Source organism: Suncus etruscus, chromosome 13 (assembly GCF_024139225.1).
Source record: "Suncus etruscus isolate mSunEtr1 chromosome 13, mSunEtr1.pri.cur, whole genome shotgun sequence".
NCBI lineage: Eukaryota > Metazoa > Chordata > Mammalia > Eulipotyphla > Soricidae > Suncus > Suncus etruscus.
The window spans coordinates 29930954-29958916 of record NC_064860.1 but is presented as its reverse complement, the minus strand read 5'-3'; the positions used below and the strand labels follow the sequence as shown (position 1 = coordinate 29958916).

Genomic DNA, 27963 nt, shown 5'->3' with positions numbered 1-27963 from the left:
CAGAACCTAAATGTGTTTATGCGTTTTAAATATGAACTACAAATCTCAACAAATTCTCTCTTCAGTCACAGCAATAACTCTGATTTCTCATCCCTCTGCCTATAACACATCCATGAGCATCCTAGTGCCCTGCACATTGATACATTCTGGCAGAAATGTCTTTTATATTTTCAAATATATGACTTGAGCCATTCTTACATATTGTAAATATCTTGCAATATGACTGCAAGGCTGAACCCACTGCTGAGGTCCCAATGTGCTAGATAACTGATGAAGACAGGTGCATTCCTGAGTCCCTGCATCTTCTACCCATCACAATACCTGAGACCTCTTTACATCCAGCTACTCAATAGCAACTATTGAATTGGTTAGGAAGGAGTGGTTAAATGGTATTTAATCACAGAAGCAATGGGGTCCTCTAATGATAACCTAGTTCAAGCCAGCAAAACAGAATCCCTGCTTTGTATAAGAAAGAGGTAAGAGCTATATATATATATAAGGAGAAGAAGCTAGAAATTTTACTCTCAAGGAAATAGCAGAACAGATGAAATATGCAAAGTAAAAATTTTAAATATACAAATTTTCTATAGCACTTTCATCTTTGCATTACATGAGTATCTATGTGTGTGTGTGTGGTTAGTTAATTAAAACTTTGAGAACAGAGCAGAGAAACAACTTATACAGTCTGATCCTAAGAACTAGCCTGGCAGGAATTCAAATGACAGAAGTTCAAGCCCTACTCTCTTATTCTTAAAGGAATCATGCCCCAACTCCTGCACAACAGCTCAGTCAACTGTGGGCACTAAGGGTTGGGTGTCCACTTAGAGTGTGAGAATCATTATTTGGTTTGTTGGCATTTGTTTTTACACACTTTTGTATATTCATCCTAATGTTAGATATTTAGCGAGAGACAGAAGAAGTATGACAGAAGGTTGGTGAAGTTTTGTTTCCAGAATATATATCCTGAAAGAAATAATGAAATTAACCATCATGCAACTCAGTTCTTAGGGAAAATCCAAGGTCTATTTTATCCACAATTTTCTGCTTACTTTTGCTCACTACTAACAATATAATTTATACTGTAGAGAAGAATGGATGAGCTGTTAATTTAAAAAAATGTTATTTAGGGGGCCGGAGAGATAGCATGGAGGTGAGGTGTTTGCCTTTCATGCAGGAGGTCATCGGTTCGAATCCCGGCTTCCCATATGGTCCCCTGTGCCTGCCAGGAGTGATTTCTGAGCCTGGAGCCAGGAATAACCCCTGAGCACTGCCGGGTGTGACCCAAAAACCACACACACAAAAAAAGTTATTTAAAAACAAAACAATGCTGAAAAGCCACAAGTAAAATTTTATCACACTTTCTTGTTAGCTCTAGTGTAGAAAGCCATGGTGATCATAGAAAAATATGAACAGTTCCTTTTCCAGATGGTTCTAGTCTCTTCTGCTGAGGAATCCTTTCTTTTCTTTCCTCAGAGCCATTCTGTACCTTCTCAGTGAACATCTTAAATCAATGACCATGAAAACAACAGGATAAAGAGCACACCAAGGGGGCAGTGCAATTCATATTGTGGCTAATCTTTGAGAGCTTAAGGAGCAAAGACTCCTCTGTGTGCCTCAAGACTGGAATCTCATTCTATCTCAGTCAGACTGATGCCTATATTGATTCTCCTGGGCATGGGATGATATATTTATCTGGACAGACCTGGATGGCCAGCGCAAGTGTCTGATTACTTTGGTTCCAGAACGGGCCAACACCATGCCTGTCTCCGGAGGCTGGAATGCCACTTATGATGACTCAATCACTGCCCCACACAACTGGTAGTGGCAACAGTGGACAAGGGGAGAGCCCAGGAAGGAGAAACTTGCTAGAAAGACCACTTACTCCTGGGACTAATCCCTCCCAAAGGGTGTCATACCACTGAGAGGATGGCCTGCACACATATGCCCTTTCACCCGGCCTCTATATCAGTGTGCCAAGCACCAGGTCTTACAACAGCAGCTGTGAAGGACACTCAGACTCCAGAGACATGTCCATGATCCCTTCAATCTAATTCTAGTTCACAGAGACAAGGAAAGCATGAAAGGGAAATAATGAATTATTTCATCAAAAGGCACTTGCAGCAAGGCTGTCCTTTACTTGCCAGAAATGAAACTATTTCTTGGGCTGGAGTAATAGTACAGCATACAAGACACTTTTCTTGTATGCAGCTGACTTAAATTTAATCCTTGAGTCCCACCAGGAGTGATTCCTGATGCAAAGTGCAGGAGTAATCTCTGAGCACTGCTGGGTGTTGTAGAAAGGAGGGAGGAAAAGAAGAAAAGAAGGATGGAAGGAAGGCATTTTTTAAAAATATGTGTGATAAGTGGTAAACATGACTAGTAGAACAACGTAAAGGGACATATCAATCTAGAAATGGCTCCTAACCATGGTATATAAAGGCATCAGTAGATAACTCCAGAGGCTCTGGGGTTGTCTAGAAATTCAGAAGAGGTTTACCTCCAAGGTAACACCTCCTCAGAAGCAAACTGTCATAACTTCCAGAACTGAAATTACTCAGACTGGACTCTTCTTTTCAACAGCAAAAGGTGGGATCCAATCTTTATTACATAGTACCTTACAAGCACACAGTTAATCTGACTTGGGTTTTCTGAAGAGTAGAGCCTGGATCACCCTTTTGTCCATAAATCAGGTGTTTCCGGACCCATTCACTTCATTCAGGGAGTTGGGGCCTCTGCCTGCTTGGGATGGATTTTGGCTACGGTCAAGTTTTCTGTTACCTGCTGGACATCCTGCTGGAAGACACAGAGCTGCAACCGCTGGTGCAACCGCACCTTTCGATGCTGCCAGATGCTCTCAAGTCGACGCTGGTGATGCAGCACTTCATGCACCACATCTAGCACCTGATGTACCGCCTTGGAGTAGTTTGCTGTGGCTGTGAGGGACTCTGAGTTCCCAGGGCTCAGGGGACGCTGCAGCACATCCAGCAAGGCTTTGCCATCCTGGCTGACCTGTGTGAATGAAAGAACGCCAGGTTAAGGGTGTGAGATCACAGGAGTAGAGTGGCAGACAGGACAGAGGAAGGAAAGGAGAGGGTCCTTGAAGAGAACTAAGACTCTCTATCATACCAACACACAATCCTGACAACCACAAAATGTGCCAACCACTACTGCACAGTGTGTAGTCCATAGTTCAAAGAAGGCAAAGCATCCAGGAATTTGGGGGTGAGGAGTTGCTGGATAAAGCCAGTTGCCTATGAGGCTCCTGAAGCAGGGCATCTCTTTCTTAAATTTCAGCTGTCAGAGCAAGAACATTGCCTGGTTCACTTTTCCCAAAGTCTCCTAGAACAAGACTTGACACACATTTTACTGATTCACTAATTAAAGCAGCAGAAACGATTTCAGAAATGATGTTGATTATTCATTGATGCCAAACACCTTTACCCTTCTTAATTCTTTATCTTCCTCTATCTGGCTCTAAATTTCTGAATGTGTGACTATCAGATTACACCTTGTTTTATTCCTTGAAGCCTGACATCAATACTGAATTTAATCCCATCTCTTCCTTTTTCTTCATCACCATTTCCATCTCTTGTCTTTTCTATATTTCTGTCATACACTGTCCCCATTTTATTTTTGGTTTTTAGACCATACCCTGCAGCGCTCAGGGATTACTCCTGGCTCTGTGCTCAGAAATCGCTCCTGGAAGGCCTGGGTGACCATGTGGGATGCTGGGGATTGAACTCATGTCTGTCCCAGGTCAGCAGCATGCAATGGCAAACAACCTACTACTGTGCTAAGGCTCCAGCCCAATTCCCCCTTTTATACTTACCAATCTTTCACTTTACTTCTGACTTTTCTTTTCTCTCCCCAAAATAATAATAGCCCCATCTTTCCAGAACAAGCTGAGTACAACTTTTATTTTATGTTTTTAAGAGTACAACTTTTAAATGGAGGCAGACACACCATCCATCTCCAACTCTCACCTTCAGAGATGAGATTCAGAAAGCGAGACACCTTGTCCTTCTAGTCATTAAAAGTCTGGCACAGTGACTAGCAATAATTCTGTAAAGACTCATGACACTAATGACTGACATATAATCGTGGAAAACTGATAAGAATATAAACCTCAAATTAATTTGCTTAACAATTTTTTGAGTAACATATGACAATACTTGGGGCTTACTTCTGACACTGAACTCAGGGATTACTCCTGGCAGGCTCAGAGGACCATACGTTGTGCCATAGATAGAACCCAGGCTGTTTCATGCAGTGATAATACCCACTGTACTATCACTTTGGCCCCTAAATCACTTAATAATTTAACCAAGTTTGGTTGTAATTGAGACAGTATTTGTATCTATTTTGACAAGGAAGCAAAAAAAGTGTGTTTCCTGCCCCAACTTTCTCGGGAAGAACCAGCACCTGCCTATGCTTCTCTTTATCCCACTTTCATGGTCTGATAACATGATGGTGAGGTTTTCAGGAATATAGAAGCAATTATTACAATTATTACCCTTGTGCATGGTGAAACAGAAATTTCTTTGGGGTGATTAAGAGATTTGTCTGGGAGAGAGGTATAGTATACAGTTGAAACAGGAGAGCAAACCTAGCTAAAGGAATGGATAATTCAACATAATCAACTTCATCCCAGCATGTCGGCTTCCAGTACCAGATAGAAGTATTTTTATTTTTACCTGTTTATTTTGGGATCTCATGAGTAATCCCTGGAAGTGCTCAGGGAATCATATGCAGAGCCAAAAATAGAACTGGGGTTTAAAAGGACACAAGTGCATCTCTTTGGACAAATATCTTACAGTCAAACCCAGAAGAACCCTTTTCTTTTTATTTTCTTTTTGTTTTTGGGTCACACCCGACAGTGCTCAGGGGTTACTCTTGGTTTTATGCTCAGAAATCGCCTCTGGCAGGCTCAGGGGACTATGTGAGATGCTGGAATTCAAACCACCATCCTTTTGCATGCAAGGCAGACACCCTACCTCCATGGTATCTCCATGGCCCCAATTCAGAATATCTGCACATCCCTCGGCCTCTCTCCTTCAGAATTCATGCCGATTAACAAATCTACTTCTGGTATATGTTCACACAAATGTACCTATCATTCCTTTCCTTCTTCCTTGGAATAGAACATAAAGAAAAAACTTTCTTTTCTTAACTTAGTTCTATGTCTCTACCCTTTGATTTATCATTAGAAAAGCCTTTACATTTGTTTCCTTTCTGTGATAGTATTTTGTTCCTATAAATGCTCACTGTCATAGGAAGTATTTTTTCATAGGAAGTATTTTTAAGAACTTCTGGTATTAATTTTATATTTTTAGAGAGCTTTTTCATAGAAAGTCAGAAAGGGCTACTATATACATACCTGTTAACCTGTTAGAAGCAGACTCCAGAGAAGCATAGATTTTTCTGTCTTATTTACAGTGCTCTCTCAGGTGAGAGCATATCATCTTCACATGGATGGAGTAAGAAGGGTATGTATATGGTATGCAGGTATGGGTACCTACATACATAAGTTTGCTCACCACAGTGGAATCTGCCAATGACCCTGTTTTTCTAGGAATCATTCATAGATCAATAATTCAAAAGGAGAAAATGACCTAACTTCTTAACAATTCAAGTATTACATAGTGTATTGGCAACATTCTTGTCACATGCATGTATGCCCAGAACCCCTGCTGTTCTGATTGCTTCTCACCTCTGTGTAAGCCTGGGTCACCTGCTCATACAAGGTCTGGTGGTGGTGGATGGCTAGTTCTAGATCTTGCATTTCGGAAGGTAAGCCTCCTTCACTGCACATCTTGCACCAGGCATCCACTCCTGAAAGGAACTGAAAGAAAATTGCAGCTGGGTCAGTGTGGGATCACTGAGTTTAAGGAAAAGGCAGATCATATAGAGAGGATCAGAAGTCTTGGGAAGAAGCATTGGATTTTCTGGAAGCTTTCAGAGAGAATGTAGATTTCAATGCAGAGGATGGAGTTTTCCTTTAAATTTAATTCAGACACAAATCTTAAGAAATCAAATTCAGCACAGGTTTAGGCACTATATTGTTTATTGAAAAAAATGATGACACTGTTAAGCTCTGGTGTATGAAAGCCAGTTTTGTGTTCAACATATATGAGCACAGAAGGAGTATGGAAATAGCCTACTGCATTACGTGCACTCATGGCAACTTTTTGTCCTATGCAGACTCATAGGCACACGTGAAGTACTCCATATGATGGGACTATAAACATATGAAATACATGTGTGCATATTAAGTAGTGAAAAGGAGCCAAGATTCCTCATAGTGCACCAGCAGGCTTCATAGGGAACCTGCAGAGACCACACTCAAAGAAAAAAGAGATTAACCTTTAACAAAACCTTACAGTTAATAGCTTTAGGGACTTAGAGAGGGAGAAGGAAAATTAGAGAAACAGACTTTTCTAGCCTTCAATAACAGTGGCTCATGGGATATCATATATATAGATCTTGAGACATTAAATTACGTAAAAATTAAAAACTATGGAAGACTTTAGATCTCCATGCATAGAAGCTAACTGAAATTACTCAGATTTACTTGGTAGAAAAATACTTTCAAAATGCAAACAATTCTTCACCCAAAAGTCTGAAATTGTTCTATCTATGCTTCCTCTTACCTGGAAGCTCAGCTTCATGTAAATTAATGGCTCAAATACCCCTATATCTCATTGCCTAGAATAGCCCATATAAGGATAATAATCCCCTAAATAAATACATAAAATAGTTTTAAATCGCTTCTAGACTTCCCAGCAAAAAAAAAAAAAAAAAAAAAAAAAAGCATGGTTTATGACTTTCCCTAAAAGACTGGTAATATCTGAGAAAACAGTAGTAAAAAGAGATACAAATAAAATTGGTATTGATCCAAACTAATACAAGTCAGGAAATATCAAATGGAAGTTGACTTCTCTAGTTACTCTGTTCTGACACTGCATTTTCTGCAACTTCCTGAATTCTAGTCTTGTATCAGTGTCAATTTTCAATCCCTGCAACCCTGTTGACTGTTGTTTCTTATTGTTTTATTCTCTATATTTTGATAAACTAGGTTATTTATTAAAAATTCTGGAAAAGTACTGAGTGTTATCCATACCAGAATGCTTGTATGCATTCATAACTCAGAAGCTTTGTTGCTCCATCAATAACAATTCACAAAAAATTTAAAAGCAACTTGCCATTTACATGTTATTTATAGTGGGAGAACACTCCTTCAACACCGTTGGATTCCTCTGTAAAATTCTAACAATAATACATTATACTTATAAAATTAGCCAGTTTAAAGAGAGAAAGACCCATTAGTATTAGATTCACCTGAGCAGCAGATATAAAATTTCTGCTGCCAAAGACTGGATGGTTTTCATACTGGTATAAGTAACTATTTAATAACCAATATATATAATATAATATATAACATTATATTATATATCATATAATAATATAAGAACCAATAATAATAACTATATATAGTTATATATAACTATATATAATATATAACTACATATACTTTATTAAACTGATGCATAAGTGTTGCTCATAGTATACAAAATATTACATGTGCTGTTCATTATTACAAATTCCATATATCCAAATGATTCTTTGCAAATTAAAAACTTATAGTGTTTTAACATGAGGATTGGGGCTGGCGAGGTGGTGCTAGAGGTAAGGTGTCTGCTTTGCAAGCGCTAGCCAAGGAAGGACCACGGTTCGATCCCATATGGTTCCCCCAAGCCAGGGGCAATTTCTGAGCGCGTAGCCAGGAGTAACCCCTGAGCATCAAACGGGTGTGGCTCGAAAAAACAAAACAAAACAAAAAAAAAAAACAACATGAGGATTAATCTTTGGTTTTATGTTAGGGTTTAAGATAAAAGGGAAAAATACTTGAAAACATGAAAGAACATTACTCATTCATTAGCAATGTGACTCTTGACTGAAGAAACAAATTTTGAATATCAGTTTTGTGTTATTTATTTGTTTTTATTTATTTACAATGTAATGACTGTAGCAGGACACATTTTCAAATTTAATCTATATTTTTAGTATTTTTTTCTAAAGATTCTAGACAACCAATAGAATAAAAAATCAATTCCAGGTCTTTAAGATTTGGTGATTCATACCATGTAAAACTTCTATTTTAGTCTATTTCAAGATACCAATATAAATATCAAAGAGCATGAAGTTGAAAAGAACAAAATCAGAGTTATAGAATTCTACAGTATTTTGACCACCAAGTTAAATAGCTATAAATAACTTCAAGAATATAAATAACAAAGAATGATACATTTTGAGTATGTGACATAACATAATCCATTCGTATTACAACATATTGAATATAAACATATAATTTAGCTTTAGCTAAAGGATATATTTAGCAACCAGCTCAAAAACTTCCTGAGCATTCTGCAATTATCACTTGCTGATCTGATCAGAGCTAGCTTCAACGTATCTTCACCAGCATTTAAGCAATCACATAATAACTCTAAGTTCCTCAGAGCTCTCTCTGTAAAATGGGATAGAAATGACATTGGCTAAATGCCAGTACTTAAATTTCTATCCACTGCATTGTCACTGCATTATCATTATCTATAGCAAATACTTCAAATAAATTGTGTTCACCTGCTCTCAGCACTCAATGTAAAAATCAGTCTAATCCCTTTGGTTTATTTTTAGGGAATGCAAATAAAGCAACAGTCAACATACACATACCTAACAAAAAACTAGAAAGGAGAATTTAATTAGGTTGTGTTTCTTTTTTTTTTTTTTGTCTGAAATTTAAAGTCACCAAAAATTACCAACCTCTGGGTTCATTTGGCGGGGGGGGGGGGTGATGTTGGCCTTTGTACCCAGGAGGTTACTCCTGGATTTTCCTCAGGGATTGTTCCTGACCTGCAGTGCTCAGGAAACTAGTCAGTGTCAGGGATGAACCCAACCCTTCCACTTGTAAAGCATGCAGCAGCACACTGAGATATCTTTCCTGCTCAATTGGCAATGTTTTTTAAATGTCTGTGGAGCTGTGAAAGTGTTACAGCATGGGATATAACTGATCCTCCACCCTTCTCACAAAGAGTAATTATAGCAGTATGCTTGGCTTCACCTGTTCAGCCTTCTGGTGGAACACTGCAGACATGGCCAGAATGGTACTACGTTCATCCAGAGCAGCTGCAAAACTCTTCCACTCCTGGTCCAGCTGTGTGGAAATCTGCTTGATTTGCTGTGAGGCATAATGGCCAGCCTCGGAGAGGCGGGAAGCCACAGACATGATGCGATTGATGTTGACATAGGCATTCTGGGAAACAAAGAAAAATGGCTATTAGTAGGACAGGCTAAAAAAGCTAAACAAGTTCAGGATGGTTAAGTGTTTGGGAAAGGGAACTACCCCAAACAAAATATGTGAAAAACATTGATAGAGTCATACTAGTCTGAACATTTGGGGCACAAGAAAAAAATCTTTGTGGTATAAACAAGTCAAAAGAGATGCCTACGTGATTGGATTCAAAGCAAGCAGGTGGCTGAGGTATAAGGTGCACAGCTTGCAGCTGGAGCTACCATACTTGCCCAAATGAACAGACTGAAGCCTACCCACATGCCCAGGGATGTTTTCCTTAGTCTGTGCCTCTTACATGACTGCAAAATAATCTCTCATCCACATAAACACTCCAGAGACCTCCATGGCTCTGGAGAAGACTTTTCGTGACATAGGAAAGAAGCACCTTGAGATTATAAAAGGAACTATGGTAAAGAAAAAAAAAAAAAAAACCTCCACGATGGTGGTTGAAAACACAATCTTGAAGACCCAATCACTACTAATCCTTTATATAAACTCCCTGAAAGGGAGTTCAGGTTGGAAATGCTTAGGATATTTAAAGACCCCAGAGAAGCAAGGAAATGTACTGTCAATAAAACACAGGAGGATATGAGGGAGACATGAGAAAAATACAAACAGAAATATCACAATTGACATTAGTAACTTACACAGCACCACACTAAAATAAAGACAGACTATCAGCTTAGTGGAATATAAGTGAAAATCCTGAGAAAGATCCCCAGGTCTATGTTAATTTTTTGTTTGTTGTTATTTTGGGGCCGCACCTGACAGTGCTCAGGGATTACTCCTGGAGGGCTCAGAGGACCATATGTAATGTCAGGGGTTCAAACCCGGGTTGGCTGTGTGCTAGGCAAGTACCCTACCTGCTGTACTATTGCTCTGGCCCCACAAGATATTTTTTTTTCGGTTTTTGGGACACAGTACTGCTCAGGGGTTACTCCTGGCTCTGTGCTCAGGTGTCATTCCTAGCAGGCTCAAAAATTACTCCTCGCAGGCTTGGGAGACCATATAGAATGCTGGGGATAGATCCCCAGTCAGCCATGTGCAAGTCAAATGCCCTAGCCGCTGTGCTATAGCTCCGGAGTATAAGTTAATTTTGATAAAGGAGCAAAAAAAATTAAGTATAGCAAGGAAAACCTCTTGAACAAGTGGTGCTGGGAAAATTTGTCAGCTACGTGCAAGAAAATAAAATCAGTCTTCTCTCTAACATCCTGCAAATAGGTTCAATCAAAATGGACTACAGGAGCTGGAGTGATAGTACAGTGGGTAGGGCATTTGCTTTGCACATGGCTGACCTGAGTTTGATTACCAACATCCATTTGGTTCCCTGAGCCTGCCATGAGTGATTCCTGAGCACAGAGCCAGAAGTAACCCCTGAGCACCACTGGGTGTTTCATAAAAATAAAACAAAATGGATTACAGACATTGTTATCAGTCCTTAAAATTTAAGGTATAGGAAAAACTCTTCCTAAGAAAAAGCTTTTCATGGGAAAACATTGAAACTAAAGGCTTCGACAAAGATGAAATATCACTGATCAAGCAAAGATAAACAAACAAGATTACATTTAATTAAAAAGCTTCTGCACCTCAAAAGATATGACCAGGATACAAAGACTGCCCACTAAATTGGATAAATTATTCACTCAATACCCAACTGATACAGGGTTAATATCTTAGATATGTAAGGACTGGTAGAGTTTAAGATGAGAAAAAAATCCAAACCCATCACAAATGGGGAAGAGATAAACTGAAATTTCCTCAAAGAGCAAATAAATATAGCTGAAAGGCATATGAAAAAAATGTTCTGAAGAGGACCCCCTCCTCCGGCAAGGTAAATACGCGGACTTGGGTGCCGACCTCCGGCTGGTTTGGGACTGCCCTTCTCCCCGTAGGGCCCCCTCCATCAGCCCAGTAAGTGTGCAGACGTGGGCGCCAGTGCTTTGGCTGGTTTGAGACTGCCCTTACCCACAGCAGGACCCAGGCGCTGGATCTTTGGGCAAGTTTGACACCTCCCACCCCCCTCTGCCGGACCAGGAAGCCCACAAATCTTGGCCTGGGACCTTTGGGCAAGGTTGAGACAGCCCGCCCCCTTCCCAGGACCAAGATCTGTGCACAAGATAGTCTAACTTACAACACATAGGTTTATTCAGCTCAGACCAAATACTCAATTTCCTCAGATAATCCCACAGGATAGCAAAACACTGAAGCAGGTAATATCCCATTCATACTTAGACAAGCCACCTGGCTAAGGAAAAATAAACTATAAATAGAATAGACCCTTCAATTACCTCTAATAGAATCAGTACAGCAGACTACTTTATTAAACAAATAGAAAACTCAACATTCAAAACCACCAGATGCAAAGAAATATGGGTAAACCAAAGAAAACACTAGCAGCTGGGGAAATGGAGAGAAATCCTATCAAGTTTCCAAGCCCACCACAAGCCCAATAGATGAGGACCTAAAAGCAGCAATGAATGTTCTAGCAAGGGAAATCAAGGAATCACTAGTCTGTGCGATTAAGAAAACTATATATGAACAATTCAACCAACTCAAAGAACAACTTTTACAGAAGATGAAAGAATTCATACAATTGGAATTAGGGGAAATAAAAAACATGTAAGCAAGCCATAGTAGTAGAATTATACAGAAGAACGCATAGAGGAACTTGAGGAAAAATTACAAAACAACAATGACAAAGAAGTCAATAAAAAAGCAAGAGACAAAACATTGGAGGAAAAAGTTAGGTACCTAATGAACAAAGATAAAAGAAATAACCTCAAGGGGCCGGCGCGGTGGCACTAGACGTAAGGTATCTGCCTCGCCAGCTCTAGCCTAGGATGGACTGTGGTTCCATACCCCGACATCCCATATGATCCCCTAAACCAGGAGCGACTTCTGAGCACATTGCCAGGAGTAACCCCTGAGCATCACTGGGTGTGGCCCAAAAACAAAAAAAAAAAGAAAAGAAATAACTTACAAATTGTAGGAATACCGAAAAGGGGGAAGGGAAAGAAGAAGAACAAGTAGAGAGGGAAATAATAGCAGAAAACTTTCCCACTCTCTGGAAAGAAAAAACCCATACAAATCCAGGAGGCAAAAAGAGTCCCCAATAAAATAGACCCTATCAGACCAACACTAAGACATATGGTAATCCAACTGGCAAAAAAACCCAAAATACCAAAAATAAATACAATAAAGAAAAGATTAATTCTTTAAAGCAATAAGGGAGAGAAAACCCCTCAAATACAAAAGAAGGGACAGTAGAATCAAACCAGAACCCCCCCATTTGAAGCAATTTAAGCAAGAAGACAGTGGAGTGACATATTTAAACTACTGAATTCCAACCTAGGGTACACTCCCCAGCAAAACTCTCATTCATATGGAAAGGAGAACTAAAAATATTCTTAGACAAAAAAAGAACTCACTATTTGCACTAACCAAATCATCTCTAAATGAACTTCTCAAATAAGTTCTATACAATCCAAACCCCCAATTGTAACACCAACCACTCTACTCAATACAATATCACAACAACCCTCTTTGGTGGTAATTTTCTTACATGTCAATGGGCTAAATTCCCCCATTAAAAGACACAGAGTAGCGGGATGGATCAGAAAATAAAAATCAGACATCTGCTGCCTCCGAGAAACACACCTAAAAGAACAGGACAGGCAGAGGCTTAGAATTAAATGATGGAAATCAATTATTCAAGTCAATGGAAAACAAGCAAACAAACAAAAAAAAAGCCAGGATAGCCATTCTTATATCAGACCAAATTGCATTCAACCTCAAAAAATTGCTTTGAGACCAAGAGGGTCACTATCAGCTGATCAGGGGAACATTAGACCAAGAAGTACTAACCCTGATCAATACTTATGCACCGACTGTAGAGTCAGCAAAATATGTAAGGCATTTGCTCACAAATCTAGAGAAACATATGGCAGGAAATGTGAAAGTAGTAGGAAATTTCAATACTCCACTATCATCGCTAGATAGATCCACCAGGTAGAAAGACTAGCAAAGACACTAAGACACTGGCAAAGACAAAGACCTGAGCAAAGACATAGAGCCCTAAATGAGAAATTAGAGAAAATGGGTCAAATGGACCTATATAGGGCTCTCCACCCCAAGAAAGCAGAATATACATTCTTCTTAAGTGCACATGGAACCTTCTCTAGATTAGACCATACCTTAGGATACAGATATAACTTACAAAAAGTCACAAACATAAGGATTATTAGAATCACTCCATCAGACCATTATGCAACAGAGATCAAGATGAATTGTTAAAAGAAACTGTGGAGAAAATCCAACATCTGGAGATTAAACAACATGCTACTCAACAACAGCTGGATCAAAGAGGAAGTCAAGAAAGAAATAAAGAGATTCCTTGAGACAAATGATAATGAGGAGACAAATTGTCAAAATCTGTGGGACACAGCAAAAGCTGTAATTAGGAGGAAACTCATAGCAATACAGGCCTATGTCAGAAGAGAGGAAAGGGACAAAATCAACAGTTTACAAGGACACCTTAGGGAGCTGGAAAAACAACAACAACAAAGAAACACAAACACAGCCAGAAGAAAAAAAAATAAAAATCAGGGCAGAAATAAACACTCTCCCTGCCCCACATCATATGCCTCAGCAAGAAATTACAATCAACACAACTGCTGATTCATGTTTCATGGCCCATCTTTTTACCCTCCTAATCATGGACTGTTGCATGTCACTGACTCAGCCCCAGAAGGATCCCAGCCTAAGGACACCTCCTTCATGTTTACAAATGATTTGCAAACTCAACAAGACACTATGTGTGATGAAAAATGCCGTGGATTCCCCCCACCACAAGAATATCTCAAAACACTCAATGGGGAAGCCTATATTTCCTGTATATGTTTAATACCTCTACTAAATACCTAGTCTGTTTATTCCCAAAAGTAAGTCAGCCTCGTAAACAGTATTTTTTTCTTTAATGCCTTTTTAAATGTAGTTTTATTTAGTTCTTCTTTTATATATCTATATAGATACAACTTTTTTTCTTTATTCCTCTCTCCAACTTCACCTGTTTTGGTTCTGCTTGGTGTGAAAAATTACAAGAAAAGACTTGCCTGGGATAAAAGCTCGGGTCAAAACCAGGGCACAGAAATTGTGCAGACTATCATTCTTCACTCCAAATCCATCAGCAATATAATATGTCACCATACTCTTTTGCATAGGCTTTCTAAATAAAGGGAAATATTATGCACAGAAACAAGCTCTTATCTATTAAAGATAAGAATCCATACTTTTTAGAATGCAGGATCATCTCCCACCAAAGCATGTATCATGTGGACCCAACTTAGACTCCATGTCATTGGACAGTGACTGTCCTACCCAGAACCCCAGATCCCAGACTTGGAACCAACAGAGGTCCCAGCAACAGCATCAGGAACCAAACTTCTCCCAGAGAAACTCCAAATAACATCTTGGCACCAACTTGTACCAGTTTTAACATGACATCCTGACGAGAAAATGGTACTACAACTTGAGGTAAGAGAGGGCTGCCCCATCTCATCTCTTAATAGTATGATACAACCAGGAGTCAGGTCATCCTTTGCCATAATCAAAAACCAAAATTGCTATTTACAGAAGACTGACTTTGACAAAAATGGTCTGGACAGAACCTATCAAGGGACCAATGAGAAAGTTTCTAGCCTAGGCTTCAGCCTAGGATTTGTACAAAAATGAAGATCTCTAATTCCAGAGGTCTGACATTGACAACTGCAACTAAGCAGAACTTCTGGAACTATGCTGGAAGACTATACCCTAAACTCTGCCCTAGGATCTGAACAAACACCAAGACCACTAATTACAGAATTACAACAACAGTGATGGAACATAACTCCTAGAACTATAAAGAAAAACTCTCTCCTAGCTTTCGCCCTATGACCTATGCAAATAACAAGATCTCCAGCTACAGAGGTGGGATGTCATCCCCCACATCTGAATGGAAAGTTTCCTGGTACCATAAAAAGACCTTGGAGTGTGTTAACGAGTGAGTATGGAGCCTGTAGTTGTTCCCATGCCAGTATGCTTCAAAGGCGGAGAAACCCTGTATCTCTTAGGCCAAGGGAATTCCCGTTGTAATTTCCCCAATATTTACCGTGCCTATGCAAAAAAAATAATAATAATAAAAAGAAGAAACACAACCATTTTTTAAAAAGAAATTGCTGGTCTGGTTATTTTGTTTTGTTGTTGTTGGTGTGTGTGTGTGTGTGTGTGTGTGTGTGTGTGTGTGTGTGTGTGGGTGTGTGGGTGTGGGTGTGGGTGTAGGTGTGGGTGGGTGGTTTTTTTTCTTTCTTTCTTTTTCCCCCATAGCTGATGGTTTTGGTTTTTGGTTTATTCTTTGCTTATTCTTTTTGTATTTTTGTTGTTATTCCCTTATTGTTTTTTGTTTTTGTTTTGTTTTGCTACCTTTTTCTTTTTTATTCCCTTCTTTCTTCTAAATGAATATTTATAACACCTAAACAGACTCCTCCTAGTTTTTCTCTTTTATGTTTGCCTTTTTTTTCTTTCTCCCCCCACCCTATGGTACCAAGACCAGACAGTCAAATATTCATTTGGTGGAAATAAAAACTGATCAGACATGAACGCCAAATCCAAAGTTAACAACAACAGAATCGATACCCAATCTACAACAAGCTGTACAAGGGGGGAATAGTTGCACTAGCATTACGGGGGATAAAAGAGAGAGATGTGGGATGCATGCTGGGAACAGGGGTGCCTCAAATATTACTGTGAAAGAATTGTAATTCACTTTGATCACAAAAAGAAAAAATCCAAAAAAATGTTCCACATTATTTGTAATCAGGCAGATGCAAATCAAAACAACAATGCAATATCACCTCACACCACAGAGACCGGCACACATCACAAAAAAACAAGAACAATCAGTGCTGGAGCTTATGCATAGAGAAATAAAACCCTCACTTACAATTATTGGGAAAATAGACGGTTCCAGCCTTTTTGTAGAATAATACCAATTTTCCTAAAACAACTAGAAATTGAGCTTTCATTCGATTTGTCCCAGCAATATCTCTCCTGTGAATATACCAACAGGTCCCAAAAATACAGTGCAAAAAAGCATCTGCATTTTTTTTTGTTTTGTTTTTGTGTCACACCCAGCAGTGTTCAGGGGTTACTCCTGGCTCTATGCTCAGAAATCACTCCTGGCAGGCTCGGGGGACCATATGGGATGCTGGGATTCAAACCGCTATCCTTCTACATGCAAGGCAAATGCTCTATCTTCATGCTATCTCTCCAGCCCCAACCATCTGTATTCTTATGTTCATCACAGCACTATTTATAATAGCCAGAATCTGGAAATAATCCAAGTTGCCCAAGAACAGATATTTGGATAAAGAAACTGTGATACAGCTACACAATGGAATACGCTGTGGCTGTTAGGGAAAATGTAGTCATGAAATTAACTTATATATGAATAGACATGGAGAGTATCCTGCTGAGTGAAATGAATCAGAGGGAGAGTTACATAGAATGATTGTGCTTCTCTGCATGATATAGATGATAGATAGATAGATAGATAGATAGATAGATAGATAGATAGATAGATAGATAGATAGATAGATAGATAGATAGATAAAAACAGACCCACAGTATGAGAATACCCAACAACAATAGAAATGATTGGGGAACTGCAATTGAGACAGGGAAGGGTCTATTCTGAGAATAATAGGTGGGAAATAGCACTGTTGACAGGATGCATAGTCAATGCATATGGTGCAAAAGGAAGAGAGAAAGTGAGAGAGTGAGAGAGAAAGAGAGGAGGAGGGAAAGGGTGAGAGAGAACAGTGTGTCTGCCTTAGAATCAGGCTGGGGATGGGCAGTAGGGTGGAGGCAAGAAAATGGGAGGGAAGCTGGGGAAACTGATGGCAGAAAATGAACACTGGTGAAGGAATGGATGTTGCACATTGTATGGCAGAAACTGGACTCTCAACAACTTTTAACTCTGTATCTCCTGATGATTTAATTTTAAAAAAGGTTTTAAAAAAAGTCAAAAGAGGGGCCTGAATGATATCACAGTAGTAGGATGTTTGCTTTGCACACTGCCAACCATGAATGGGCACAGGTTCAATTCCCAGCACCCATATGGTCCCCTGATCCCGCCAGGAATGATTTCTGAGAAAAGAGCCAGGAGTATCCTCTGAGCGCCGCCAGGTGTGGCTCCAAAACAAAAAATAAATAAATAAAAGTCAAAAGAAAACAAGTTTAGATTGCAGGGCAACATAGTAATGATTACAGCGCATAAATTAGTCATTTTGCATGTACTGCCCCATTTCATTCTTGTAAACATCTTATAAAGTCAATGTCAAGGGGAAAACATGTGAATTCTTCTCTGGAAATAATAATTCATATTAGGATAAATTCTGGATAAAGCAAGGGCAATTCTCTTGTTCATGGAAGAGTTACTACAGTGAGTGATGCTGACAATTATTTATTTAATTAAAGAACCATGGTTTACTAAGTTATTCATAGTTGATTCCTGGAGCATACAATACTCCAACATAAACCCACTACCAGTGTCAGTTTACCTTCACCAGTATTTCCAACCCTCCCTGATTTGTCCCACTGACAGGCATATTTCAAAGATTTCTCTTTATAAGCCAGACATCTTTATCAAATCACAACAGGGTCACTTTGCAGCAGGTCACCACTGGTAGCCAAAGACACACATCACACAACGACATAGCTTCCTATCACCATATCATCACAGGTCTTTGTTGCTCCCACCTCTTCCTCTAACCAAATAGTTGGGTACATAAATCATCCTTCAGTATTTAAATAAAGTGCATTTGAAGCTACAATTTTTCATGTCAAAAATGAGATCTTTACTTATCCCTATATAACATAAAAACATTCCCTACCTGACCTCCAAAGACCATGTTTGAGGACCCCCAAATGGCATATGTGGGGCTCTGCTGGACATGCTGATCCCTTTCATCTTGTGTCTGTTTACATTCATTTCCATCATTGCCAATTAAAAATTCATGATGTGCGTTGATTCCTACTAGGCCAGCAGAAACCCCACCAGGAAAAAAAAACAAGACAAAAGAAAAGCTCCACAAATATTAGAGTGGTGAACATGGTTGTTTTTTAACTGCTACATCCTAGTAATTGTCTGAGTTGTCAAAACAATCAAATAGTATTCCAGGGGAGCTTTTCTAAATTATTTCTAAATTTCTAAATTATTCAATATCCACCTCAAGGACTAGTGTGGCAGGTGGCTTACACACCTTTCTTCTTTATTATAAATCTTCCCAGATTGAAATAAATATTCTTTAGAAATGGCATCTCCTCTTGCATTTATTAGCTCTGAGAAAGTTTATTAGTATTGAGTAAATTTAATGAAGGCTGTTTATTTTCCTCTCCTTCTTCCCTTGTGGTCTCCATTCATCGTAGATGCCCCTGACCTCAAGCACTACGTCCCAAACCTGAGCCAGGTTGATAAGGCCTCTCCATTTAAAAGGTCTCTGGAGACATTTAAAAGGTTAAGTGAAGTACTTGAACACAAATTGATCCTGATGCTGAATGACCCCTTCCCCCATGCATCATTCCTTTCTTTAGTCTGATCTGAACCTTCTCTGATATAGCACCTTTCCTGATTAGAACAGAATATTAATTACTCAAGTTATTAGAAATAATTGTTCCTCAAAGATTTGGAAATTTGCACTATTATTTAACTAGGGACATAAATTTTACTTAAATTTAAACTGGTATAAAAACCAACTTTTACTTATAAATATAAGTAAAAGAAGGGTAAAGGAGTATAGTTTTATTGTTTTGTCTACTAAGGGACTATCATTCAGGTTCTACTCTCCTCACAATTTCTTGCTGTGTCATTGTCTTGGTTTCCATCTTCCCCCAAGTGGATCTTGAGATGAGGATTTGAGGAATTAGTTTATATGGGTATGATCCAAAGAGGAAGCATGATGACAAAGTGGGGAAAATCAAGAGAAAGGGAGGTCATATATAGATATAATAGTTAGTTGGCTATTGCTAGGAACAATTGGTTTAATCTCTCCTGAAATCTTGTACATGTCTATGTAGAACAACCTTCTGATATGTCCCACCATTAAGTTCCATTGCTCATTTGTGTACTAAATCCCGATGACCATTGGTTGAGATTCCCTGACATTTATAGACTGACCTACAACAAGTCAAGCATACCTTCCAGGCCAGACAGAGAGTATCATAGGGAAGAGAAACTAGAAAGCTCTCAGTGGGTATGAGAGTAGGCTGAGGAAATATGGATATTTTAATAGTGTCTGATACAAACTGAAGTAAAATACTGAATCTCTCCCACCTTTTCACCACCAACTCATAATATGTAAAGTTCTATCTAGGGCTGTTAAAATTTTCCTATCCTAGTATTCTGCCCAGGTGGTCAGAATAAAAACAACATGAACAAAGCATTAATTTGTCTCCAGGGGCCCTCATAAATGCCTAGCCTCTTGTCATCACTGACTTTTTACATTCCCTCCCCAGGGGAGACACAAAGAAGCATATTTCTAGCTTCCCTTGGGAAGAATTTTCTATCTTTTACCGATTTCTACCAAGAAATGACTCTGGTGGCTTCTAACACCTTGTCATTTATTCAAATATAAAGACTAGGTCAGAATCTATGTTAGGGACTAAAAGAGATCAAACAGGAATGCCACAAAATTCCTCCCTCAGGGGCTCACAGCTGAGGGTTAAGAAAAGTCCTCAAATCACTATAATTTAATGCAAAAAGAAGGAAGTATTTCAACAAAGTAGGAGGTACCCCACTGTGAGAACCCAGTAAGAAGGAATGTGAACCATAAGGGGCAGGAATGTTGGGAAGGGGCTTCCTACATAGGAGGGGGTGGTGAGGTTGGCGGCCATCCAAGATTTCCTTCAACCCTAAAGTATGATCATAGATAAAAGCTAAAATCAAACAAGCAAAAATACCACAGCTTAAATTTCACATTCTAGAGACTAGCTCAGAAAATGCCTTTTTGTTTTCTTATCTGTGGGCAGAGAATTGTCTGACTAAAACTAACGAATGATTACAATGATCAAAAAAAGGAAAGACAGTATCCCTCACAATAGAGGGATAAATATAATGTTGACTCATGAGTTTGCTCATTCTTCTTTTCTATAGACCCTTCTCAGAACACAAGGAAATCACACTGCCCTAGTTCATCAACATCAGCTTCTTCAGTTTCCTTTGGACTAGAACACTCCTTTTTCCTCCAAAAGGGTAGATAAATTCTAACTATATAAAATATAGTCACAAGTCAAAGGAAAAGAGAGGAAAGGCAGTAAAGTCTGAGTTGGTTTGAGTAAAGGCAAGTAAAGTTAAAAATGACAAGTAAAGTTAAAAATGACATGAAAAGATGAGCTCTCTTAGACCTTTATAGTAAGTGAGAAACAAATAACACATAAGCTCTTGGTTGATTTAGACAAATTCTTGGTACCTGAGTCTCCAAGGAAAAGTCCTCAAGGGAGAACTATTGGGCAAATAACCATCCAAGGATAAATCAAAGTAAGCTGAAAAGCAATCTCAATGTTTTTATTAAAATTTTTAAATTAAAAATATAGATATAGGTGATCTCAGTGGTAGACTATACACACTATAGGAAGCACAGTAAAATGCTTTCATTTTTGAAAATTTGTTTTGGTATCAGAGAAGCATCATGGTGTATATTTCTCTTTAGGGTATTTATTATGATCTCTATTCACTTGAGCATAGATAAGCTTCTCAAAACATACTTGTTTGTATGTGTAGGTGGAAATATCCTAAAACTACAGGAGAAATAGAACTTTATCCCTTATCTGTCTCTTGCCACTGAAGCCAACACATAGAAATAGGAGGTGATTTGGTTAATAGAGGCAAGAAGGAATTTATGTTCCACCTTCTACTTTTTATCAAACTCCCTGAGATATAAAAATTATTTCTGATTTACTTTTAGCTCTTTCTGCCATATACAAAAAGTTTCAGATTTTTTAAAATTTTAATGGAATTGGGTACATATCTATACCAACTCATATGCTCAGGGATTACCTAGTTATTTTTATAGGGATCACTCCTATTGGTGCTTATGGGACTGTATGTGTGCTGGGGATCAAACCTGGATTGACCACCTGTAAGATAAGCACCTTATCTGCTATACTATTCCTTTAGACCTAAACATATTTCTTAATTTTAAAATTATTTTAGTATCTCTCTCTTTTTCAATCCATATAAACAAAGCGACATTCCAAAGAAGATGCATTTCCTCAAATTTACCAGTGTCTTTTTACTTTAATAAAATTTTTTTACGCACAAATAAAATAAGCATTACGGAGTAAATACTGTTTAATATAGGAAAATAAGCTTGCTTCTAAGCTTTTGAAGTTCTAGTTCACATAACAAACTAATTTTAGAGATGAGGGTAAAGAGAAATCTTTTTAATTTACATAATAAGGGCTTTAAAAGTTTGTTAAATTAATTAAGTAGCAAGTTCAAAGTCATAAGAGAAAAGAAAAAACTGGGACCAGGCCCAGGTTCCTGATTTTTAGTATGTATCACCCTCAGCTAATTGCTACATTTAGCTTATTCCAAAAATTCCAAAATTTTTGTTTTGTCATATTCAAAGAGAGTAATGAGTGGATTCGGGGATTTTCCCAAATAATATACAAGTTTCATGAGTAATGATTGCTATAAGAAAGAAAGTAAAGACACTGCAATGGAACCAGCTAAACCTCCCTTTCTGCACGTAACACCACCATATGTATAGCTTATATCTTTGCTAATAACAAACCCACACTGGGTTCTCCAGCTGTTAAAGCATCAGCTTATGATTAATTAGTTTAACATTATCATGTAAACCTGCTGATCCCACCTCAAAACATATGGACACTGGGAAAATAACATCTGGAATAAGAACTGTCCATGCTTAAAAATCTACTACAATAGGTTTGAGATGTGATGAGATCTAACTTCTGCTTCCCACAAACCTCAGGGTACCCTCTTGGGGACCAAGTAGGTCAGCTGACGGATGACTATCTGGTCAGTTCTAGCCAAACAGTAGGTTAAACCATGTGGAAGCCATCTGTCATTGTCAGCTGGAGAGAGGAAAGGAGTTGGAACAACCCTGGTGTTCAGCAAAGATAACATTGGCCTGAGAATCCCTCTGTCCCTCTAGCCTGGCTTGATGAAGCAATGTTTCCTCCAGCAATTGCTTCACAAACCATTAACCAGCAATGAAAACAAGTGCCTGGCCATATGTCTGAGGGCCAGGAAAACCCAGAAGCAGATTTAAATGAAAGAAGCCCCCTCTTGCATTTCTTAGTCCTGAGCAAAACCTTCTTTAACTGAAATGTTAGAGATGTGTACAGCTGGAATCAAATTCAAGAACCCCAGCAGGAGAAATGGTTGGGAGCAGTGTAGTTAAAAGAGAAACTAACTTCCTGGCTGAGAGTCATTTCAGGCTGCCTTCAGTTAGAATCAAAGACTATAGGACTTGAAATAAGTATATTCACCACCCCTCTATCTTATGACTTGGCTATGAAGGCTTGGTCTGCGGCAGTGGTACAACCTAGGAGCTGGTATAAAAGGTAGAGAAGGTGTTGGGGTGCTTAGGAAAGATGTGGGAACACTGGTGATGAGTTTGGTGTTGAAATTGTGTACACAATTAACCATTATTAATAGTATTATAAACTGCATAATTTAATACAAAATTTTAAATAAAAATGTGTAAAAGTTCAGGCTCTTTCCTCCCTTCTGAATTAGAATCTACACTTTGTCAGGACTGTCTTAAGTGATCCATATACACACTAAGATCAAAACATAGGAAGTAAATCAGTGGTAGAGCACACATAGGAAGCCCTCATTTAGATCCCTGGCACTAAAATTAAATAAACAATAAGCTTGTAATGCTTGAAGTACTCAGAGATGGAAATTCTGAGTAAAAGTTCCAAACAAGAACTATTTTTTTAGCACTCCTGAAACTGACAATATTAATAATAAAACATTTGCCAACCATAACACTGCATCAAATGTTGTATCTAAAACAATGATCACATCACCTCCTTACAAAATTTCTGTCAATGTACTATCATTATTTATGGTTTAAAGAAGAGGTGGTGAAATTATGAGAAACTGAAGGAACTTGATAATGATTACACCATTGGAAAGGAAATACAAAGTCACGCTAAACAACTAGTGCCTCTGCCCTTTTCCAAATCCTTTACTGCCTTACACCTGAAAACAGTTAAGTGTGTTGAAAGTGTCCTCTTAGAAGTGAAGAAATTATAAAGAATTTTTTTCTGGAGGTTAGAAAACAATCTAAACAAACAGAACCCTGAGAGAGACAGTAAGAAAGAGAGAGAACTCAATAAATATTTCTATATTTCTGTTATATCAACTTTGGAGCCCTTGAATTGCTCTTGGAATTCCAAAAAGATCCCAGCACTAGAATGGGAAATGGTAGGACCTAGTAGATAGACTTCTGCATTTTCTTTTTCTCTCTCATAAAAGTTATTATCGAATCACCATGAGATACAAAGTTAAAAAGTTGTTGATGGTTGAGTTTCAGTCATGCAGTGTTCCAAAACACATTCCTTCACCAGTGTACATTTCTCACTATCAATGTCCCCAGTTTAACCTCCCCACCCTCATTGCACACAAAACCAGCCTGCCTCTATGGCAGACACTCTTTCTCCCCCTCCATTTTTTTCCTTTTAGGCACTGTGGTTTGCAATTCTGTTACTGAATGGATATTATTCTGTGTTCTCTTTTGTTGGAGAAATATCTCTATCTGTAAACACAAGCCCATGACCCTGGGGAAAAAAGCACAGGACAGTTCTGGTTTAATGTAAGTCTTGTCCTTTTTCTTATAGTCTTAAGGGTGTGGGTGGGATCACATCCAGCTGTATCCAGGGCTTAATTCCAGCTTTGCTCAGGGATCACTCCTGGTCTGGCCTAATCTCCCTTCCTCCCTCATTTCCTTCCTTCTTACCTTCCTTTATCTTACAGAGCAATATTTGAATTCAGGACCATTATTTCAGAATTCACACTAGCATGATCTCTGGGGAACTTTTGTGGAAAAGATTGTGGAAGATAGGGTCACACTCAAAGGAACTACAGTTCAGTCAGAACTTAAAGAAGATTTCAGGAAACAGCAGATACTCTAAAGAAAGGTAAAACTATAAGATAGGCAATGGAAATCATGTCTAGAAGTGTTGAATGGGGCAACAGGAGGCACTGTGCTCAGAGGGGAAGGAAAAAAAAGTTAATAAAGGATGTGCTCATTGTATAATATCCCCCTTTTGGAATTACTCTTTCTGAAAGCAGTTGTAATACTGTTTAGAGTTGGCCTTAGGTTCTTTGGGAGGATGCTTGAGAAACTGCTCCTAAGTAAGCATTGGCACTGACATGCCAAAATATGCTGATATTCCAAATTACTTTCATGTAATCATGCATCGATGTCCAAGATATGATAAACAGTGTTTATACATTCCCTTCCGCAAAGCCCCTCATGACAAGCATGGTGGCAGGAATAAGAAAAACAAGGAGTTTGGCATTTGCCATTGGCACCAAGCTATTAGGACTACAAGAGAACCATGGTGGCCTGGATTCTGAAGGTTCACAGAAAAACCTATGGTATTAGAAAACACAGTAGGCATCCTATATCATGGGGTTTTGGAGAAAACACTGACAGCAGTGCGTGAAGGATTTTAGAACTGCAGCACTCACTTCCCTTTATAATCATTTCTTTTTTTTTTTTTTTTTTTTTTTTGGATTTTGGTTTTGAGGTCACACCTGGCAGTGCTCAGGGGTTACTCCTGGCTCTACACTCAGAAATCACCCCTGGCAGGCATGGGGGACTATATGGGATGTCTGGATTTGAACCACCATCCTGCATGCAAGGCAAACACCCTGCCTCCATGCTTTCTCTCCGGCCCCTTATAATCATTTCTTAATTCAATACTATAAGATACTATGCAATCAGAGAACAAAACAGAAATATTCCTATGCTTATGATGTTTAAATTTACTTTTATGGATTTTATAGGGGTCCCAGTGGTGCTTGAGACTCAAGACCAATCTTGGTGAGTCATATATATATATATAATTACTTTGTTTAAACACATGGTTCAAAATTGTTCATGGTTGAATTTCACTTGGTGTTCTCTTGGTGACTCTTGACCTGATGACACAGTGTAGTAAAAATGATTAATTATTGAGTCCTGGATGGAGGTGGATGATGGTGAGATGGATGGAAGGACCTTTCTCCGCCGGCTCAGGTCACACGTCTGCTCACCCAGAACCTGATCACTCAAATGTTCAGCCTCACCATGCTGGGAGCAACCAGGGCTACATCTTGAGTACTCGGTGGAGGTGAGTAAGGTGAGAATTTTAGGGGCCTAAAGCACAGAACATGTACCCACCTCTTTGATCTATTTTCCCAACCCTTTATACTTATACTTTAGTAGAAGTCAGCTAATAAATTAATAAGTATTCACTACAATTTTTATTTCAGTGCTATAAAAACAACAACTTAGAAAAACTAATAAAGCATGATGGGATATAGAAGTGAGAGTTAAGATAAAAAAGTGAAAGCGAGCTGACTTTCACAGTCAAGGGAGGTACCTGTTTAGTGTGTTTAGCACTGACCAAAGTGAATCAAATGGCAATGGGCAGGGGGAAGCTCCAGGCAGAGAAATTAGCAGAGGAGAAGGTCATGAAGCAGGAAAGATCTTAATATCACCTTGGGCTTCTGCTATTAAGAGTAGATGAGTAGGTGGTAGAGATATTAAAGACTGATATTCAGGCAAAAACTGAAGTTCATATCCTGCATGATCTTGTAAGCCTAGTTTTAATTCATTGAAGAAGAGAAAAACATTAAAGGACTTTGAGCAGAGTACAGGCATGATGTGGAGACTGGACTTTAGGGTAAAACATGGAAGCAGAAATACCAGGCAGGAGCTGATGTAAAGAGAGGATTTAACGGCTGCTTGCATCAGGACAGTGATTTTTGGGGTGGTAATAATGGACAAATACGCAGATATTTTGTGGTTTGAGCCGAAATACTTGCTTACAGAACTTCTTAGTTCTTTTCCACTTTGGTCTTCTTGACTACATAAACTCTAATCTCAATTTTTATAATGGCTCTTTTTTCCTTTTTTCACCTGGACCTAACTTGTAGCTCTCAAATACCCTTATTTTTAAACATTTTGCCTGAATGTTTTTTTATCAGTCTTTGTCCTACATCTGGTAATCCAGGTTTGCTACAATCTCTGCTCCAGAACATTTGCAATATTACTGCTTGAAGCCCACTAGTGTACATCACTCATCTATGTACTATATTTCACAGAACATTTCATGGCTTATTCTGCTGTAGGAGACCTCCAGAAAGAGACATGAGTTACTTTTGGCTGAATTTCAGGCAAATTACCTCCTTGACAGCTCTAAACCTAAAGAAGAGCACACACTGGCTGCAGGAGAGTATGTAAAAGCGAAAGGATAAAAAAGTGAAAGGATAAACAATCTAAGGCTCAGGGTTACACATCTAATATAGTGAGAACAAGGAATATGCTGACAGAACAGTGGTTTAAAATCAGAAAGAGGTACCAGGATCATGAATGAAAAATCAAGAGGAAGAAGAGAAGAGAAATTCGAGGGCAGTGGTGATGAATGAGCTAGTTAAACCTAAAAAGTTAAACCAGCAACAAGCCAAAAATCTGGGAGATTTCTGGGAGAAGCCCTGATGATGAGTTCAGAAAAGCCTTTCAGAAAAGGTCTGGGCCAGGTGATCAGGAATCAACCAGGTGAAAGGAGCCAAGCATTGTACACCAAAGTGATTTTGGTAAAGCTGTTCTTTAACTTCCAGTGCTTCTTGTCTAAGTGATAGTGTCCTAGAAGGCATGGCTAGTCAGAAACTCATGGGTATAGGTCGGTTAATAGGCTACCTGTAAAAGTTGGGTGAGCAGAAGAGACTTATTCTTTCTCTTTGGTGATTTCTGACCTTGAAGAAACATTCTCAACCCAATTCCATAGGCAAATTATCAAATGGCTGTAGTTTGACACTAAGCCTCTGTGAATGGATTTATTTTCTTCATTCTAGAACAATGCTTTTTGTTTAGTGTGGTTCTCAACATTAGGTGAATTCATTAGGTGAATTTTCTGGTTTCCTACCTAGCACAATATTAAAGGCCAAAGCAGTGGGATATGATGTCCCTCTCTTGATATCCTAAGTGACACTACTGGAAATCCAGTATGAAAAACTGTTGCCTTAGACACCTACTGATTTTTAACACTTAGTTCAAAGCAACCTGCTCTCTCATTATGACAAGTTATTTCTGATAAAAGTGCTAAGACCAAAGATCATAGTGGATCTAGAATATATCAGGAAATAAAATATAATCTTCCTACCAAGTTGGAAGACAAGGAATATTCTACCCACAGGTTGTTCACGGTGATGCAAACACTGCAACCTGTTCAATTTAGCTTATAAGAATAGGTTTGGTTGGTGGTAGCATATGCAATATTTCCTAATTTCAGGTTTCCCTCCAAGGCTGTTTAAAAACCTTAATATTAAAAGAAAA

At 38.7% G+C, this 27963-nt stretch overlaps 1 protein-coding gene across 2 annotated transcripts in view; it reads right to left on the bottom strand.

The window, feature by feature from the left end:
- LOC126026168 (kalirin) overlaps window positions 1–27963 on the bottom strand; it is a 549871-nt gene that overhangs the window by 214894 nt on the left and 307014 nt on the right. For both annotated transcript variants that reach the window (XM_049785867.1, XM_049785868.1), the window contains exons 7-9: window positions 9119–9310; window positions 5711–5842; window positions 2779–3009 (exon numbers count right to left, since the gene is read on the bottom strand). In XM_049785867.1, the coding sequence (XP_049641824.1) occupies window positions 2779–3009; window positions 5711–5842; window positions 9119–9310 (555 nt within the window). The remainder of the gene's footprint in view (window positions 1–2778; window positions 3010–5710; window positions 5843–9118; window positions 9311–27963) is intronic.